The following is a 19,871-nucleotide window of genomic DNA, read 5'->3' as shown; positions in this document are numbered from 1 at the left end:
GAAAATAATGGTTAATTTAATTGAATAAAACTGCAAATATTAAAGAAAATGTTTATTCTACACCATGTGTGATATCCTCTTTTACATCAAATGTGACAGTAACGTGAAGTAGTCGGATCGTACAAAATTGTAATAATAACTAAAATAGAAAATGTAAAAATAGTAACGATTTATGTTTGTATAACTACAGACGGAACACACACATATATATATATATATATACATATATTTGACAAAATTTGTTCATGACCGGTAATATAAATATGTTCACTATGTCTCGGGTTGTTTTTTGTTATTAAGTAACGTTAATTCTATACTACTGTCACTGTCTTTCGTTTGTATCTCCACATCATATGTATTGGCCTGTAAAAATAAAAAATTCAACAATTTTTATCAAATTTAAATCAGCGACGGTACAAATATACTATTATAATTTAAGCGAAAGTACCAATTGCAATGAAGCTAAAAAATATCTAGCTACTTCGCAAGCAGATTTGTCGTGAACGACACTATCAAAATTAATCTTCTTTTGATCCACAGCCTGTAGAGTATCGATTATGCGAGAGGTATAATCATGAATTCGAAATGTAGATCTGATTTCAGCCTCAGCCAATTTTTGTTGCAGAGAGGCATGCCACCTAGCTACAGTTTGATCTAATTCGGTTGCGATATTAGATTCCTCAAAAATCTCTTTCATTTTACCTTCGATTAAAGTCTGATAATCTGGTAACGAATACATCAAATCGTCTGAAATTGATGGTTCATACGAATTGTTATATAATGTAGAGGATTTTTCACTGATGTCAAATGAATTATGACGAACAGTCGATTGTGATTGGATATCGATAGGTGAAAAAGTTCTATCCATAATCTCTTCGGTATTATCTTCAATGAAATTGTTTTCCAATGAATCGTTAGTTACATCTGTTGTAACTTCATGACAAGAATTATCATTGTCTATTTCTGTTTCATTCAAACATTCATTAAAACTTTTTATAAAATCTTCCAATTCCTCTAATTAAAGAAAAACAAGATATATGTATTTAAAAATATTACGTCTTTTTAAATAATGATTTATCTCGACTAAACTCACGTTTTCGTAAGCACTTAAATTTTTGTTTTGCTTGTAAAATAAAATCTCTTTTCTCAATTCTAAACAATTCAGTTTCATATGAAATAAATTTCGTTAAACACTCCGATTCATGCAGTTTTGATGCAAAATGCTTACGCTTTTTCTGGAATTTAAATGAGATATATAATTAAAGTATTAAAAGTATAACCCAAACAGAAAAAGAATTAAACATTGTAAATTTATACATACTGAGCCGAATTTCGTTTCTAAAAGAGAAATGTATTCTGGAAGCTTTAAAATGGTTGAATTATCAAACAATGAATTTTTCATTCCATGAATTAATGGCATTGGTTTCCAGTCAAATTCATTTATACCATCTACAGAACATATCGACAATTTTGTCGATTGATTCCTAATAAAAACATTAATGTATGCAAAGACTTAATGTCAAATTTCAGATGTAATATGAAGATTTTTTAAAAAATACCCTCTTTTCTGCAAGCCAAATACTCCTTCCTTCAATTGTAGTTGATCACCTTCATCAATAAGACCTAGTTGCTTGTGATTGTTTGTCAGTTTATTGATAGCTGCACATTTTTTATTTCTTTTATCATCGCTTTGACATATTTCTTCAACTCTAGTAGTTTCCTCTGAACTCTCATTTTCAAATTTTCTTTTCATTTTATTAATTTCTTTATAATTAAGAATTGAGGAATTTTTATCAATAATATCTACTGAATCCTGTAGCAACTTATTTTGAATATGCTGACTGTTGGGAACAATTTTCTCTATATGTAATTCTTGTGAAATATTAGAGTTGGCACAAGAGATTTCATGGTCTTCATTTATCATATTTGTTTTCTCTACAATTTCTGATTCGCTTGCCACAGAGACATTGTCTATTTGCAGAGAAAAATTATGATCTTCAAATTCTTCATGAATGGATGTAGTAAATTCATTGTCATTAAACGAGGTAGCTGACTGATATCCTGAAGTTCCAGTACCAGGTGTTTTTGGTTCTGAATAAGATGATAATGAATTTCTTCCTTTCTGAACACGAGAGCTACATATACAATTAAAGTCATAAGGTGTTAATTCATCCACCAGCATTCCACTAGTATTTACAGCTTGATTGCACCTTGAAATTAAAAGTAAGCAATGATAAATGAAAACTACATACAAAGAAGATCAATATCAATCTACTTACCGAAAGTCATATTTCTTCCCAATGATTTCTCCTAGTACATCATAAACTTGAATAGGGTTAGATAACTGAATTACATTATTTTCTAATTGAGTAAAACGGTGACTTAATAATTTGACTTTCTTCTGTACTTGAAATTGATTCTTTTTATTAATATTTTTTCCGACATTTGTTTCTAAGTCACTAATAACAAAGTTTTCAAAATCAATGTATCCTTTTTTAGAAACCCTCTTTTCATTAGTTTTACTTTCTTTACTTGACTTTTTTAATTCTTCTTCCCTATTGAAAATGTAATTGGACTATCAACTGTGACACATATGTCTTCAACTATATTTAAGAGCAATAGTTACTCATAGCCAAAGAATACTTGTTTCACAACTCCTATCTCGTTAAAGAGACATTCAATTCTGCGTACATATACATTGGTTGAATTTTGAAGAACAAGTGCTGCTTCTCCAAAGTTTATACTACATGGATCTTCTAATAATGCATAATATTCCTCTAAAACCTAAAATAGTGTATGATTATATGTTAAATTTAATAATTATTATTCTAATGCCATTTACCTGAGATAATGGAAATTTCCAATCTGCAAGATCCTTTGCTGGCTTCATAAGCTGTATACTAATATCCTGTAGTGTGACCATTTTAGATGCTAAGTATTCACAATTCTAAGGATATTTTATTAAATAGAGATATTGTTTTGATGATTACTTTACATTTTTAGAACAACACAAATGATACTTTCAGTCACAATCATTTCATTGCATTTCTTCATATACATAGTGATAAATATCACCATTCAATATTCTAGACCTAGACCATAGAGCACAGAGAGTAGTTATTAGTTGGTACCGATTAGGATTTTTAAGCCATAGACGATACGCGCAGATGAGATACCTTTCAATTCATATTTGTTGGTATGGGGCGCTAGCAGCGCTAGTAGAGATTGACATCACACCATTGTTGAGCTCTATCATAAGGATAGAAGTTAGGATAGAGCTGGGTAGAGCTCAATGCTGCTACAGAGAAAGCTTACAGAGCTTGCTGCTTTTCTGGATGCACCCGTTGGCTTGCAAGCCTACATTATAAGCAAGTGACGCCCACCTATAATAGCTTTGCGTGGGACCTCCTATTGGCTCGTTTTTAGAACGATAAAAATCCGACTGTGATCGATCGAGGCAAATTAAGGCTGCTATCTGCTATACAGAATCGTATTGAATCAAGAACACTCAATAACGATTCGTTACACCGAAACTTTGTTCTTTTTAATAAATTTTAATAAAATCGATTCATTCGACTGCTCACCGACGTGTAGAATCTGTCGATGTTCATCCAACCGTGTACACGATGGAAAATCATCGTCGAAGCGTTATGAACGGACCATTATGCTTCGTTGAAGATTTTTCTTTTGATGAATAATAGACTCGAGTTGGTTCGATTCTCGTAAATGCGTCAGGTTATTGTACCGTCGGGGGATCCTTTGTCGCTCGATGGATCACGATCTGTTGTCTTTTTACTGATTCCACAAAAGATTAAGATCGACGAGTGAACAGTGAGATATGTTCATGAGTGAAATCCTTGAAGAAATCTATCGAATAACCTGCATCTCTTGACATCTACTCGGTGTCGATCGGTCCATCGTTACGGTTTACAGAATTGTTCTCGTATCACCTGAGAAAGAAACTCTACGACACTCGTCGCGTATCGTGGTGTTCGCGATGATACGGCAGGAAATAACCCTGGCGAAGCCGGCACGAAAGAAACGGAACGTCGATGAACTTATTGACGAATGATTTTCAAGAATTTCATAGAACAATAGTCCTTAGCGCGTTTCGTACTGTTTACGGATTTGGCTGCTTGTCATAGATATATCGATGTTCTTGGAGAATCATTCTTGAAGTATTATAGGTAATAACCGTGTTTTGTTGTGTCTTCTTTTTTTTCTGTAATATTGTTAGTTATACTTTTAAGAAAAAATTTGTTAGCAGTTATACATGAAATGGGTAGTGCTTGGTGGCAGTGCGCTGCATGTTTGAGAGCACAGGAAGAAGATATTTGTGAGTTACACTTGAGTCACTGTAATCTTTACGATGTACCACCCGATGTGTTCATTTACGAAAGAACATTGGAAAAGCTGTATCTGGATGCCAATAGAGTAATTATGAATGTTACAAGTTGCTTCTTTATATATACTTTTCAATAATTTGTTGTAGTCCTTCAAACTAGACATAGAAACACAATGTACTTTTTTTTACAGATAAAGGATCTTCCACGGCCACTGTTTCAGTGCCATGAATTGCGAGTACTCTCCCTTAGCGATAATGAAGTCACCACGTTACCACCCGCCATAGCATCGTTAATCAACTTGGAATATTTAGACCTCAGTAAAAATAGTATGTATATAATGTTATTTGGTTTAAAATCTTTTGTTACCAAGTATTTCTTAATTTTATCGATGTTACATTTATTTTTGCAGGTATTAAAGAATTACCAGACAGTATAAAAGAATGTAAAAACCTTCGTTCTATTGATATCAGTGTTAACCCTTTCGAACGTTTCCCAGATGCTATTACACATATTGTTGGGTTGCGAGAATTATATATAAACGATGCATACATAGAATATCTACCAGCAAATTTTGGAAGACTCTCAGCTTTACTGACATTGGAACTTAGAGAGAATAACATGATGACATTGCCAAAGAGTATGAGCCGATTAATAAATTTACAGAGACTCGACATTGGTAATAATGATTTCACTGAATTGGTAAGTTCCATTTTATCACAGTCACGTAATCGATTAAACCGTGTATTAATTAATTGCATTCTTTTAGCCTGAAGTTGTTGGGGATCTTATCAACCTCACAGAATTGTGGATAGACGGCAACGATATTAGACGTATACCAGTAAACATCAATCAACTTTATCGTTTAAATCATTTCGATTGCACAATGAATGCAGTTCACATTATACCATCGGAAGTAGAAGGCTGGCGAGATATTTCGATTATGCATCTATCTTCGAATGAAATTTACCAATTACCGGATTCCCTTTGCTACCTACGTACAATTGTGACCCTCAAGGTTGACGACAATCAATTGAATGCACTGCCAAACGACATTGGACAGATGTCAAGCTTAGAGGAGCTTATAGTTACTAAGAATTTCCTTGAATATTTACCGTCGTCTATAGGACTTTTGCGAAAACTACACTGTTTGAATGCAGACAATAACTACTTGAGATGCCTTCCACCAGAAATTGGAAGTTGCACTGCATTATCACTGCTTTCATTGCGATCAAACAATCTAACGCGGGTTCCGCCCGAACTGGGTCATTTATCCTCATTGAGGGTTCTTAATCTTGTAAACAATTGCATTAAATATTTGCCTGTGTCTATGTTGAACTTGAACAATTTGAAAGCTTTATGGCTGAGCGACAATCAAAGTCAACCATTGGTGCCACTGCAACAAGAATTTAATTGTGAAGAAGACATGATGGTGCTAAGTTGTTTTATGCTTCCACAAAAGCCACGCCAAGAACTCGATCGTGAGTATTGTTTTTCTAGATAATACAGTAATTCTTTATTATACGATCACCACGCAGAATCGGGCAGGTTCGTTCAACGATTTGCACCTCGTCCGACTCGAGTTGGCGTTTAGCCGTCGAATTGTCTTTATATCTTTCGACGTATGTCGCCTGTCACGTTTCTGGCGATCTTATAATAAAGTGTAACCGTATATAAATATTCTGATACACATTACATTTTTAATTTTATAATTAACTATTCGCTAACTATACATATATGATACATTATCGCTGCTAGTGGATAACGAGGAGGAAGATGAAGAATGAAATGGTAAAGACAAATACGCATTCCTCATAGTGTACAATATTACCTTATTCGCAGATATTGCATAACTGTAGCATAAACAAATTCACAATTACAATTTTACGTTTATCATGTATAGAAATACCGCCGGCTGTAGGACTAATTTCGAGTTCAATTGTTGGTTCTGGAAAACGGATATGTTTTGCTGCTGAAGTAGAATCCGAAATCCCTAGACAACTTCATCGAGCACCAACTCCTTACCCTAAAGAGCTGCGCAACCTTGCTAGGCATGCCCGCAATTTACAGCATCAATCGGCACACGATCAAAGAGTATGTCTCATTTACTATTTACGTGTCTTACATGTTTTTATATTTTGATGAATTTCAAGAATACGGAAAGATCGCCTATTAAAAATTACAGATGCATTTAGAACAGGAGACTATGATCAAAGAAGCTATTATCGCAAAAGCTACTACTACTCTGGATCTTGGTTCAAAAACTGGAACCTGCTTTCCGCAAAGTTTATTTAACAAGGTATTAATCAAAGAAGTATGAAAAGTAAAGGTAATTTATTAGATTTCAGGTTAATCATCGACACCATTGCAGTATTAGAAATTAAAGTACAGTGTAAAAATGTGTTACATTGAAAGAAAATCAATGTCAAATTTAGTAGTATACTATGAAATTTAGTTTAATCTCATCCATAAAACGTACATATTGAATGATAAAGACTCTTTATTCCTGTAGGGATCACATTCTTCGCTTTCACCTACTGAACGTCATACATCAAAAGGGTATAAGAACGGTAGTCTTACAGATGTTGGAAAAGAGCAATCCGTGTCAGAGGAATCTTCCGATGAAGCAAATAAGACGGTGCTTGCGAAGGAAAAAAGTCCGGATATTCGAGAAGCAAAATACATTCGTAATCCCACATCAGAATATCTTAGCAAACCTCCAACAGTAGCAGATTATGTAAATTCTGCGTGGAAACCAGACGAATATTCAAAGGCGAACACAGCCAAAATTGTAGAGTCAGAGAAGTTTGCTGTAGTTAGTAATAACGGTGATCAAATGAACATTCAAACTCCAAAAATAAATGAAGTTCCACCCGTTCCGCCGCCGTATCACATTGCTGCTGCATTTTCAAAGAAGGCAGCACTTTTTCAACAATTAACTCAATGTACGTCATCTATTCTTCATAACTACTCGCAGTGTTGTATACATATATATTAACAAAAACAAGTTTTAAATATACATTTCATTATTCTAGCAGGTCAGTCAGACACATCAAAGATCGTCTCTTCGCAAGCCGATATCAACATATCAAATTTAAAGACATCTCAGGAAACTCAAATGCAAAATTACGATGGAAATGGAGAATCATTTAAGGCGGAAGAGTACGTGCGTTTGTGCAGTGAAACATTTTCATCGGACAATGTAGATGCACCAAATGTCTTATTTAATAATGCAGATACAACTTCCCCAAGTACACCGGATCAGATCGCTGTGTTAACTGAACCAAGCGATCCAGAACAATCCTTTGACGGCGATCGATCATTGAAACCAAGCAGAATTCCAATTTTAAAAACGAAGCATTTGGAAACTACGAATTCTATTTCGAATAGCGATCTATCGAATAAGTGTACGAACTCACCCATTGAAGAGTACGAACCTTTAAAAGTATTAAACACGTCGTGCATACCCACGTCTCCGGTAACTGGAAAAAAGTATCGAAGTCCGATTTCTATGCAACCGAAACTTTTAGATCGATCGAAGAAAATAATAAACGGAACTATTTTGAACAATACGTCATGTGACAATTTAACGTCATTGAATACAATGAATTTGAACCTAGTTGGAAATTTGAACACAGAAGGCCAAGATACGACTTCAAGAGGTATTTCTAATGAAATGATGAACATGAACAGCCCCGCGAGCATGAAGAACGAAAGTAACTCTGGTCGAAGTACACCGATTTCTCTTAATAACAAATCTTTAAACGAGGTGAACAATTCTAATGTTAACAAATATAAAGTTGCCGGGATGAATGAATTTCAAAATTCGGAAAGAAAACCAAGGTTTAAGTGGATGTTTGGCCCACACAAAAATGCTAACGTAGTATGTTTACTTTTTTCTAATGAGAATATACAGTATAGGATATTTTTAAGTCTATCGTGCATTCAGCAAACATTAATTATTACGTTACAGTTACCTGTACAAATTAAAAAGAATCCAGGCCTTGGTTTCAGTATAGCTGGTGGAGTGGCAGGCGCGGAAACTGTAAGTTTTTAAATCTCAAAAAGGGAAAATAAATAAATTTGTATGTACTTATAAATGAACGTACTTTCTCATCCTAGGGAATCATTGTAACGAAAGTTAACCCAGACGGTCCGGCTCAAGGTACACTTCGACCAGGAGATAAAATTTTAGAAGTCGATGGTATAGATTTTACCAAATCCGATCACAACAATGCTGTGGCTGTTCTTCGAGCTACCGGTGCAGTGGTATCCATGATGATCAGCCGTCACCAATGACATCAAGTTAACGGACAAGTTGTTTTCTTGTCGCACACGATCAGTTCACAGGACTCAGACTGATTATACTTTACGTAAGTTTTTTAGTGTATATATTTTTTATAATCGACATTGACGAACATTGATGAAAACGCACGAAACATAGAAATTTTATTATGTTTGCTTCGAACGCTTGTTTTCACGGTAGTAGATTCTATTCTATTCGACGCTATCGAGTGACTGATTCGTACGACTGAAGCAACGTTACCAAAGGTGAAAGTGGAGGCACTCATTCGAGGAAAACAAATAATTTCTGCCTTCCAATGACCACATTATTTATAAATGCAATGTCTTCACAAGAGAAAGAAACAATAACAAATTTCAAAGATAAGAATTTGATGGCTAGGTTATACCGTAGACTATGAGCGCGTTCCCTTGCACAATTATATCGACGGAGAAGAAGTTTGAAATGTGATGTACAAGCGGTATTTTTAAGATGATATTTCTTCATGGGCAAATTCACAGCTCACTCGTATTATTTGCCCACGTAAGTAGCGTAAGATAGTAAGCTATTTAGTAAACAATTAGGGTGGTAAGTTTGTTTTCCTTTAAATTTATAACTCTATAAACATATGACTTATGTTGTTTTGTGGTGTTTGTTGTACTTGTGTCAACTCATTTGTTCTCTTTGCGGAGGGCTGACAATGTGCCAGAAACAGAATACTATTTATTAATTATATATACAAAAAATAACTATATAAAAATGATTATACATATATATATATATATATATATATATATATTATACAAAAATTATCTCCTATGGTTAAATGAGATTCTTACAGACATTTTTTTGATAATATTTCGTATGTGTAGGAATATTTTTTCTACAAGATTTTATCTTATCGTGTAGATTTTAAAAACGCACAGAGTGTCACAAATAATTAATTTTATTTACTTTATTTACGAGCCGTATCGATGGGATATTTTGATTTTATTTAAAAATGTATCTGTAAGAATCTTGTTACAGTAGCCGGAGAAAAAAAATATTCTTCTATGTGCCGTAATTTTATTCGTAACCTTTATAATCATCTTATCGTTATTGGTCCTAAAAAAATATGGTTCATTGCAAATTTAAGAATTCTTAAATTTAATCGTGTATTTTGTTTCACATCGTACTTGTAGAAACTACATTTTTATATCAGATTTTGCTTGCCATTGATTCGTGATACGTTTGCTGTATTAGAGATTAAAATATATTTTAGTAATTTTTTTTTTATCATGAATTCAGATGTTAAGTCATTGATAAAATGTAACTGTTATCGTTGTGGTTGTGAATTATTATGATATTTGATTCATTCTATACTAAAGGAACAAATGTATGTACCTTGTAGAAACTGTTTTTGATAGCAGTTATTAATATGGCATAATATCGCCAAACCGTAAGATAAAATAACACTACTTTTCTATGTTAGTGGAGCTGTACCGAAAACTGAAAGTTATTCATGTAAATCGGGTAGAGCTGTGAGATAAATGTTTAGAAAAGTTGTGTGACATTGCACAGCACAAAGTGAACTGTTCATGTCGAGATGTCAGTTATAACCAATACACTCTTTGTATCCCAGAACTTTTACAGCAAGATAACAATATCACACTTCACTTTACCTCGCATACCGAACAATTACAATGCATATTCTCTTTATCTATGTATATTTTCTACAAATTCAGTTATAGGTTTAATTAACTTTAGTAACGTCGAGAATATTTAGACTATATTTTTATTCATTTTTGAAAATATATTTAAATAACGTATATATCATTCGTTTTATATTTTGTCGAATATCTTACGAAGTAGATCTGAAATGATTTCTTCTTTTTCTATATTAATTTAATCATGGGATTCTGTGGTAATTTCATTAACATGCTAGCTATATAATGTGTCGAACATAATTTCAAATGTACATAAATTATTCTATTCCATAACTGCTCGAGCTTCAAATTGTTCAGTATGTTCTTTGAAGCTTAAAACATCCAGAATTGGAAAATAACAGAAAATGTATATTTTCAGAAAGATTTCCACCATTGATATCGTATTTCAAATAAAATCTTACTCGGCGAGTAAGAGTTGCTCCTTCTATAAAAAAAAATATGTAGATATTACATTTTGATATATTTTCGAAACAAACTAAGAAAAAAGAACAGATTATTTTTGACCCTCACTTTTGCTTATGTATTTTGCGAAAGTAATTTTTAACGACTATATACTCAATTACGGTGTATTCTTCGTAAAAGTTATCCGTGATTCGAGTAATTTTAATTTAAGCTATACAAACAAAACCGATGTTGCAAAAATTATGATATTTTCGTCACTTTCTTTATTATACATAGTTTTATTATATAAAAGCAGCTACGTATTTAAATTTCTGGACTAAATACATCACTATGAATAATCTGTATACCTAGTCATATTGAAAAATAAGAAGTATGTTTGAGGGTGAATTGTAGTTTCATATAATTGTAACGTTTGTATTTATATCGATAGTTTGAGTAGGTTTCTTAATATCAGTTTTACCCGTAAGAGCTACGATAAAGAAAAATGGTATATTTATATATGCATTTACGTTTAAACAGACACTTTTATGTAATTAGTTACAATAAGCAAGCGTACACGTTCACTCTCGTATGCGTGGTAAGTTTCTTAACAGAATTAAACATTTCGTTTAAAGTATTACAACGTTACCGTTATTGGTTTTGCGTTAGTGTTTCGCAAGAGAAATTCATCGCGACAACAATTTTGGACCATGAGCACACATAAATATACAATCTTTTCTACTATTCTACTATTAAACAGACTGACTACTTTTTGAGTAAATATTTATGTGGCATTTAAGGGAATGGAATGATTGTACGAGACATGAGTGATTGAAAATGCGATACGTTAAATTATGTATATACAAATTACAAATATATAAATGAATAAGTGGTCGTACTCGTTATAGAGACTTTTATTTGGGTTTCGATTCTCTATCAAATACTCTTTTCCGCTGATTCTATACCTTGTAATATCGATCTACCGCTTTAAAGACGGTATAATCTTTTCTAAAGAGCAATCGTTACACAAAGGATATTAGTCGGTACAGCCACTTCCTTAAGATATTTTTTTGTACACCTTCTATTTGAGTAACTCGTACGACAATGTCTATAGATCAATGTACAAAACTGCTCACAGTTCGACTGGTCATCGTGTAATAACTACCATGCAATTGTAACATTTCGAATATGTTAGAAAAAAAAAAAAAAAAAAAAGATATTTTACCTTTATCGAAAAGTCCTAGTTGGTTGTGCAGCAATAAATAAATTAATATTTACGTACAAAAATGTTTCCAGACTTTTATTGTTACAGTTTCGGGAGGGCCCTTCAAAGTTCATGTTAACAGAGCTTTCGAAATATTTGTTCGATATCTCATCAATGCAAGTCAATGGTATCATTCTCCTATCAAAAGGAGTACAGGGTTTTCGACGTAATACTTCCAGAGATTCGAATACCTCGCCATGGTAACGCCGTCCACTACTCGATGATCGGCAGCCCAGCTGACCGATATTACGTTTGCAGCTATCACATTTTCGTTGTCGTCGAATCGCGGAACTTTTTGCACTTTTCCAAACGCGCCGATCACAATCTGCGGAGGCAGGATCACCGGTTTCGTATACGTGCCGCCAACCTACCAATGACGATCGGATAAACATACGAACGACATAAAGTAGCCAGCGTTTAATCGCATATACGTACAGTATAGAAAATATAGAAAATATAGAAAATATAGAAAATATTTGTAGAGAATATTCGTACACCGATCAATTTCCAAAAAAGCTAGGTACAATTGTAACGTATTAACTTATTTTTTTGTAAATAATAACATTCTACATATTCTCGGAAATCTCTAGAACATATAGATTACAAAAAAAAAAGAATAGCTATTTATGTAAGAAATTAACAAGAAAAAAGCAATTAATCGATAGAAATGTCGAAGGAATAAGTATTCGCACAACTGTTTGATTGTTAAACTTCGTTAAAAAAAAAAAAAGAAATTTACATTAATTTACAAGTATATGATACTTTCTTCGTGGTTTAGTTAAATTAACTAAATTATTAGTTATTCGAAGTGGGATTTTCATCGATTCCTCTGTTAGAGCAATTTTTAAAAGTACTCGACTGGAAATTTGATGTTTTCTAATTCGCACGGAGCAATAAACTATCGCGTTTACGTTACAAACTCTGCTGTAAATGGTTCGTCGTCAGAATCGTGCAAATACATATTGCTTCTATACTTTTACCCACTTTTCGCATTTTTTTGGTAATTTCACAAATTATATTAACTAGTAAATGTTGTTTGGACTATATCTATCTTAGAGACTTCCGAGAGTACGTAAAATATCATTGATTATAAAAAAAAAAGATGTTAAGAAACTACAATTTCACGGAAAAGTTTCTTGGGTTAGGTCGTACGAATACATTCTACACCCACCGTATTCAAAAATTGATTGATCCGAATATCGTGGATTTCGTGAAAAATAAATGAACTTACGATGCCGATATTAGACAACGAGAACGTCGTGCCCGTTAAATCTTGAAGCGGTATCGAAGCCTTCCTTCCAAGTTCTTGAAGCCTGTTCAACTCCTTTGCGATCTCCAGGATGGTCTTGTTTTGAACGTTTTTGATATTTGGCACCGCCAGTCCTTCGCTCGTGTCCATAGCGATGCCAATATTATGATTCTCTATGACGCGTATCGTTCGATTCTCTTCGTCGAGCCACGCGTTCAGATTTGGTACCTTTTCCAACGCTCTGGAAGCTGCCTTGACGAAAAAGGGCATCATAGTCAAAGAGACACCTTGCTCTTTCAGGTACTCCTTCGCCTCGTTTCGGTAATCCATCAATTTATTAACGATGCACTCGTCGCTGTACACGAAGTGTGGTATGCTCTGTAAATATTTCGTTTTCCGTAAATGTATCCCGCGCCGCGAAGGTGATCCACGGTACGTTTACCGAGAACGTGCAATTAACGAAGGAAAATACTGGTGATATTTGAGCGTTGAAAATAACGAGGGAACGAAGCGCGGTTGGAACGCCGGCATTTTCTGTAACGCTTCGATCGTATCTCGTCTGTCAACGTTAACGGGGAAATTCGGCCGAGTGGTTGGTGCAGAATCGATCGCTATCAATCGCGTGTGTCAACGTCAGTTTTAGACAACGTGCCTCTATTATCGGTTTCCCTTTCACGCGACTCTCGACCGTTTCACCCGCTCGTGGTACGTCCCGGAATTTCGTTAAAAAACGCGTCGTTCTAGCCGCGAAGGATATTTCGTTACAAATTGTTCTCTTTTCTTCCGACTCGCTGGTCATTTTCGGAATATCTGTCAGTAACACAAAGGCGGATAAAGAGAAATGAAATTTAACTCGATTCTGAGAGGGTCGACTCGATATTCTCTCGTCAGCCGAAACCTTCCTTACCGACCGTTTATTCAACGGTCGCAAGCACGTGGGAAGAGCGGTAAGCGAAATTCTGCTAATTTTCCAATTTACACGCGGTCCGCATTTTACGGCACTGTAGTTTATCGATACCGTGGCCGCGACGCGTACGTTACGACTTTAACCGAACAGCCCGATCATTATCGCGAACAATGAACCTTTGAAACAATACATACACGCGGTTAGTAAACATTCAGCTGTTTGTTTAGACAACTTCCTTACGAAAACGTCAAGGTTGCCTTATCTCGAGATGTACTTCGTATTCGATACGTTACCGCTACCGCGTGTCTAAACAGTGCTATTTTCGCGAGCAGACGAACGTTGCGTTAAATTAAGTCGACGGGTAATCGAACATTTTGCTATACCAGCTACGAGCGCGGAGAAAAGAAAAAGAAAAACGATCAAATATGTTCCCTGGAAATTTCCGCTCTTACGATTTTTCCACTCCCTCCTAAGTGCCTGGAAATACAACTTACCAAAGATTGCGTCATCGTTTTCCACATATGCTTGCTGTAGCCTTTTAGCGACACCGCTTTCCCGGTTGTTGATTTTTCCACGACCCTCTTTCCCGCAGAACCAGCAGAAATTTTTTCCAAGTGAGCCAATATATCCTCCTTAAGCACTCTGCCACCTTTGCCCGTAGGAACGACGTCCTTTAACTTGATATTGTTCTCCATGGCTATCCTCCTGACCGCAGGAGTAGCCAGCGCTTTTTCTAGCCCGTTCACCGGCACGTGTTCCATTCCCTCGTTTACGGGCCCGTTCACATTCTCACCCATTGTCAACGGCCGGATTTTGTTTTCTATCCTTTCGTCTTTCGCGCTCCTATTATTATCGTCGTCCAATTCGATGTCCAGTAACGAATCGCCTATCAGTGCCACGTCGTCCACTTTGTAGTGCAAGGCCTTAATTAATCCATCGTAACGGCTGGTAATCGTTACAGACGCTTTGTCGCTTTGAACCTCGCAAATGTTATCGAATTGAGACACCCGGTCGCCTGCTTTCACGAACCTATGCATTCAAATGCGTCGGGCACGGTTCAGTTGTCTTTACGGTACATTTATGTACAATATTTTGCTTAAACATTTCTCGATAGTATCTTTTTTAAACTGTACACCTTTATTTTTACATACACAGTGGGTGTAGAACGTATTCCGTACGCCGATCGATTTCCCAAAAAACTTCTCTGCGAAATTGTAGTTTCTTAACTTTCTTTTTTTTTAGAATCAATGATATTTCACGTATTCTTGGAAGTTTCTAAGGTGGATATAGTCTGAACAACATTTACTAGTTGATGTAATTTGTGAAGTTAACAAAAAAAAAATGCGAAAAGTGGGTGAAAGTATCGAAGCAATAAGTGTTTGTACGATTCTGACGACGAACCATTTACAGCAGAGTTTGTAACGTAAACGCGTTAGTTTATTGCTCCGTGCGAATTAGAAAACATCAAATTTCCAGTCGAGTACTTTTAAAAATGGCTCTAACAGAGGAATCGAAGAAAATTGTAAATTGTAAATTAATGTAAATTTTTTTTTTTTTTTTTAACGAAGTTTTAACAATCAAACAGTTGTGCGAATACTTATTCCTTCGATATTTCTATCGATTAATTGTTTTTTTCTTGTTAGTTTCGCAACTCACATAAGTAGCTATTTTTTGTGTACTCTGTCTATTCTAGAGATTTCCGAGAATATGTAGAATGTCATTGTTTATAAAGAATAAGTTGATAAATTGCAATTTTACCTAGCTTTTTTGGAAATTGATCGGTGTACGAATACTTTCTACCCCCACTCTATTTCGAGAAGACGTGTATACGTTTGCAAAGAAATGTCGTTAGTCGATAATTGTGAAAGTTTCGTCGGATACGACGGTTAACGAAAAATTCATTGTTTCGCTCACCATTCTTTTATAGTGACGTCTCGAATTCCTTCTCCGATATCCGATAGTTTGAAGGGAACGACGGTTCCGCATCGAAAGCAGCTTACAGAAAAGAATCGACATTTTTGATCGCGTACATTCCTACCCTAAATAAACATGGATTTCTTTCTGTACTCGTCAGCAATAACTCGAAAATCCTTTACTCCTGCCCAAGTAATTGCGTGTATCTTTTATCGTAGACTTTATACCGAAAGCGTCGAAACGAAGGAATTGCCTGTCGAGGATTTACGTATATTAAAGCCGAACCATCGAGCACGTCTATTGTTGCAACGTATTTTAAATTTGCCGCAACAGAGTCTGAATACTAAACGTAATTGGCTAACGAATTCCAATCAATCAAATCCGAATCGAAACATCGAACTTTATATGTGATCGCGAGACAAGGATTATATATATGTTAAGAAAATTGCGATAAATATAAAACGTAATAATGCAACGTGATTAACCTGTCGAAATTGTTAAAATAAGCATATCAATTATGATATTATATGATTTGGAAGCGTATTTGATTTAAGCGGTACACATGGCAGCCATTTTTTAGTTAGAATTTGACTTGTGCGGGCGCGTTGAGGGTAACGAAGCAAATAACAATAGTTGCGCGACAATTACGCGGTAACAAGTTTTAAAGGAGTAAAGCCGCGATATAATACACCTTGTTTGAATAATTTAAACGATATTCTAATTAAAGTGCTCGTTGAACGGTAACTTATCATCAGTCTTCGAGGTGGCCGTTAATCTTAATGGAGACGACAGCGAAAATGCTTCCACCTGTAAGTAACGTACCAACCACGCAACGTATTACGTTCTCCAATTATTAAAGGAAACTATTAAAGGAAAGAAAACGCATCGTAATTCTCGCGAAACGTTTCGACACAGTAGTTTCCAAATGTGTTGCAAACATTTGAATTACGACCACGATCGTGTTATCGAAGCATAAACCGAATACACATTTCGTGGGAGACATTATCCAATCGTGAGAAAATTCCTTGAGATTGTCCAATGGGAAGGTTTCTCACGTATCGGGTTAGGTTAATTTTTAACGCGAATGCTGCTGACAGCAAATCTACCATATCCACGAAATTCAACTCGATGTCCATTTAATTCCATATCGAATCTCTTTTGTATCCGACGCACAAAACGTGGACGCTTTCGGCAAGCTTTGATCGGTCGAGGTATACATCGCGTGTTAACCTCATTTCTGTGCCACGCGACGTGTTTATTGCTTTAGTAGTAGTTCTCTGTTGTATAATTTGCTCGGAACCACAAAATGGAGTGACGCCGTAAGAGCCGACGTTCCCTTGCAGATGATACTGGCACCTTAGAGGTTGAACAGGCTCGATATAAACTGAACATAACAAAGCTGCTAAGCAATTCGCAGCGGCGATTAAACGAATGAAAACACGCTACGCGCGAAATGTTTTCTTTTTCTTTTTTTTTTACTTTAACGCGTTCCGCGTATCGTATACATCCTAATCCGTTTGTTTCGTTTACTCGATATTAAATGCTTGCTGTAGAGTCTGCTTACGCAAACCTATGTTTTGCTTACACGTTGCGACCTGTATCCGGCATACGTAAACAATACTTCTAACCTCTACGACATATTTGTACCCAAGACTCGCGTGCTTACTGCGCAGTATTTCGCAAGTATTAAACGTAACCGAGCAAGTAAAATGTGTAACAGACGATAAAAGTGTAGTGCTGGAAATGGAATAAAAGTTAAATAATACGAAACATTTAAAACGAGGCAGACAAGTAATCGATTTCATCGTAGAATATGCGTAGATACTGTCGGTAAAATCAGCGATTAACGAAATCAGAAATATTCGATCGATCCGGTAGCTCTCACCGAAAGAACGAAAAATATGGAAAATAAAAATTGAGAAGCGTAGAAGAAAAAGTAAACACCGGTATGCATTTTAAACATTGAAATTGCGTTTAAACACGGTGCCGATGATCTCCGGAGATTCTCTCCGTGATTTCTGTACGATAGACGATGCTACGATTTCGTTCGAAATGTTTGCTTTGTTTTATTGTGTTATCTTACCAGCCGCGCCAAGGTCACGAGCCGCCAGGTTAAAGCCATCGTATAGAACGTCAACGGATCCCGTCGCAAACGTTAAAGAAAGACGAAACTTTGGAGAAAACTGGAAATGATCGCGCAACGCGCAGACTGCTCCGAAGAAGTTTCGGGTCCGTTTGTTATTATCGTGCACGTCGTTATCGAAATCTATAAGGCATTCGCGTTCTGGCTCGCGGGATATTACGCAACGACAGCGGCGGCGGTACTCGAAAACATTATTCAGTGGCAACGAACGCGATCGATTCGAACGATGAAAGTTGAAATTGGCTCCCGATTTATCGTAAATCGTCCGTTGTCGTTGAATATTTACCATTTCTTTTAAACTCGACCGTCGTGTTTCTAACAGCTCCCTTTCGATTCTATCGTTTTTCAAACATCGACATCGTTTATAGCCAAACAAGGTTTATCCGTGGCCTGATGCGGTTTTAATTGTATTTAAATTTCATGCACATCGGATTTCTATGCAAATGAAGAGGGCAACCATAGACACCGATTACCGTTAAATGATACTATTTGGTGGACGATGTTGGCGTTTTCGTAGTCTCGCAGCGGTGGTTTCGATAGAAAATGAAATCCTCGGGATTCTGTGCGAACCCATTTCAAACGGTTACAGAATATTTTTCAAAGCTCTCCCGTTGTCCGCGAAAATTGGGCTCTGCATGAAATACGGGTCATGAATATTCTTATACGGGTCGTCTGGTAATAAGACGCGCTCGAATGCAAAACCAAGTTCGCAGAATAGGGGCGACGTGCATAAACGGCGAACACACACGCGTGAAGTTTATCGCGAGACTTCGTGGGTGAGGAAAGGTGATTAAACGAGCTTTGTTTTTGTCGTATATTCGTATTCCTTTACGTACAGTGACTCCCAGAAATATTCGGACACTGGTGTATAGTTAGCTGTATGACTTAATATCGTAGTTATTAAAAAAGCAATCGTCTTCGTTACTTTTTCCAGTAATGAGTCATTTATTAATGTTGTTAAAGATGTATACATTAATCCAAAAATTTACATAAATTACATAATAGCAATAAACAAACAAACGAAAGAATATCACGTTTTCTTAAAACTTAAAATTAGGCTTCAAGAAGAACGGGCATCCATTATCGACAGAATATTTAAAAAAAAAAAAATTTCTAATACGCCGAATCCGTCGAGACATATTATAAAACAAAAGGGATTTGCAACAAAATGTTAATGTGGAACATGTAATATTTAATTTTAATTAATAAATGTTATTCCTCGTAGTGTCCGAATATTTTTGTGACCCGAAAATGCGGTAATCTTTCGTTTGTTTATTCTTATTATGTAATTTATGTAAATTTTTGGTTTAATGTATACATCTTTAACAACATTAAATGAAATGACTTATTATTGAAAAAAGTAACGAAGACGATTGCTTCTTTAATAACTACGATATCAAGCCACAACGCTAACTACAGGGTGTCCCAAAACTCGGAGAGGAGCCGGAAATGGGGGGTAGCTGAGACGATTCCGAACAACAATTTCCTTTGCAGAAATGTCGGATGGAGCTTCGTTAAGGAGATATTAAGCGAAAACCCCGACCAATCAGAGCGCGCGTAGACCGTTGGAGCGGTCGCGGTAGCGAAGGCTACGCGCTAGGTCGATGCTTCGATGCACGTCGAGTCACTTGTTCGCGTGCAAGCGCGGCCGCCAGCGCGTAGCCTTCGCTACCGCGGCCGCT

The 19,871-nt window shown here is 35.8% G+C and overlaps 4 protein-coding genes across 12 annotated transcripts in view; 2 read left to right on the top strand and 2 right to left on the bottom strand.

Moving 5' to 3' along the window:
• Positions 1-37: 37 nt before the first annotated feature.
• On the bottom strand, positions 38-3,332 carry LOC128887007 (condensin-2 complex subunit H2-like). Its single transcript, XM_054142403.1, has 9 exons — positions 3,177-3,332; positions 2,843-3,092; positions 2,627-2,784; positions 2,280-2,555; positions 1,560-2,210; positions 1,322-1,484; positions 1,094-1,235; positions 449-1,014; positions 38-363 (listed from the first exon to the last, which is right to left on the bottom strand). Exons 2-9 carry the CDS (start codon positions 2,921-2,923, stop codon positions 271-273), a joined length of 2,130 nt encoding a protein of 709 aa, XP_053998378.1. The 5' UTR covers positions 2,924-3,092; positions 3,177-3,332; the 3' UTR covers positions 38-270.
• An 81-nt stretch (positions 3,333-3,413) lies between these two features.
• On the top strand, positions 3,414-10,536 carry LOC128887001 (erbin-like). Of its 5 annotated transcripts, none has more exons than XR_008459948.1 (12): positions 3,414-4,187; positions 4,268-4,434; positions 4,537-4,672; positions 4,756-5,045; positions 5,113-5,824; positions 6,247-6,437; positions 6,529-6,642; positions 6,856-7,288; positions 7,379-8,226; positions 8,317-8,388; positions 8,466-8,716; positions 8,833-10,536. XR_008459948.1 is itself a non-coding variant. In XM_054142388.1 (11 exons), the coding sequence occupies exons 2-11, from the start codon at positions 4,279-4,281 to the stop codon at positions 8,640-8,642; spliced, it is 3,126 nt and encodes a 1,041-aa protein (XP_053998363.1). In that variant the 5' UTR covers positions 3,414-4,187; positions 4,268-4,278; the 3' UTR covers positions 8,643-10,536. The 5 variants fall into 5 exon arrangements, 3 of the variants coding, with proteins under 3 accessions (XP_053998363.1, XP_053998361.1, XP_053998362.1); XR_008459947.1 differs by having other exon boundaries at positions 8,830-10,536; XM_054142388.1 differs by having other exon boundaries at positions 7,382-8,226; positions 8,466-10,536.
• Positions 10,537-10,545: 9 nt separating this feature from the next.
• Positions 10,546-18,645, bottom strand: LOC128887017 (lipoamide acyltransferase component of branched-chain alpha-keto acid dehydrogenase complex, mitochondrial). 2 transcript variants are annotated; one of them, XR_008459950.1, is made up of 6 exons: positions 18,130-18,645; positions 16,047-16,171; positions 14,627-15,161; positions 13,208-13,603; positions 11,938-12,343; positions 10,546-10,755 (listed from the first exon to the last, which is right to left on the bottom strand). XR_008459950.1 is itself a non-coding variant. In XM_054142424.1 (5 exons), the coding sequence occupies exons 1-5, from the start codon at positions 18,166-18,168 to the stop codon at positions 12,107-12,109; spliced, it is 1,332 nt and encodes a 443-aa protein (XP_053998399.1). In that variant the 5' UTR covers positions 18,169-18,645; the 3' UTR covers positions 11,204-12,106. The 2 variants fall into 2 exon arrangements, 1 of the variants encoding a protein (XP_053998399.1); XM_054142424.1 differs by lacking the exon at positions 10,546-10,755 and having other exon boundaries at positions 11,204-12,343.
• The window catches only part of LOC128887016 (cysteine protease atg4da), a 43,303-nt gene continuing 39,479 nt past the window's right edge, over positions 16,048-19,871 (top strand). For all 4 annotated transcript variants that reach the window (XM_054142421.1, XM_054142422.1, XM_054142419.1 and 1 more), the window contains exon 1: positions 16,048-16,855. In XM_054142421.1, coding sequence (XP_053998396.1) covers positions 16,826-16,855 — 30 coding nt within the window. In that variant the 5' untranslated portion in view covers positions 16,048-16,825. The remainder of the gene's footprint in view (positions 16,856-19,871) is intronic.

Source organism: Hylaeus anthracinus, unplaced genomic scaffold (genome assembly GCF_026225885.1).
Source record: "Hylaeus anthracinus isolate JK02 unplaced genomic scaffold, UHH_iyHylAnth1.0_haploid 11985, whole genome shotgun sequence".
NCBI classification, from domain to species: domain Eukaryota; kingdom Metazoa; phylum Arthropoda; class Insecta; order Hymenoptera; family Colletidae; genus Hylaeus; species Hylaeus anthracinus.
This window is presented reverse-complemented; position numbering and strand designations above follow the sequence as displayed.

Coding starts and splice junctions, on each gene's coding strand:
- LOC128887007 (XM_054142403.1), bottom strand. CDS start 2,923: ATGGTCACACTACAGGATATTAGTATACAGCTTATGAAGCCAGCAAAG. Junction 2,211..2,279: donor GGGAAGAAATATGACTTTCG/GTAAGTAGATTG, acceptor TTTAATTTCAAG/GTGCAATCAAGCTGTAAATA. Junction 1,485..1,559: donor TTTGGCTTGCAGAAAAGAGG/GTATTTTTTAAA, acceptor TGTTTTTATTAG/GAATCAATCGACAAAATTGT.
- LOC128887001 (XM_054142386.1), top strand. CDS start 4,279: ATGGGTAGTGCTTGGTGGCAGTGCGCTGCATGTTTGAGAGCACAGGAA. Junction 4,673..4,755: donor TTTAGACCTCAGTAAAAATA/GTATGTATATAA, acceptor TTATTTTTGCAG/GTATTAAAGAATTACCAGAC. Junction 8,389..8,465: donor GAGTGGCAGGCGCGGAAACT/GTAAGTTTTTAA, acceptor TTCTCATCCTAG/GGAATCATTGTAACGAAAGT.
- LOC128887017 (XM_054142424.1), bottom strand. CDS start 18,168: ATGGCTTTAACCTGGCGGCTCGTGACCTTGGCGCGGCTG. Junction 16,172..18,129: donor TCGTGACCTTGGCGCGGCTG/GTAAGATAACAC, acceptor ATGTTTATTTAG/GGTAGGAATGTACGCGATCA. Junction 15,162..16,046: donor GACGTCACTATAAAAGAATG/GTGAGCGAAACA, acceptor TTGAATGCATAG/GTTCGTGAAAGCAGGCGACC.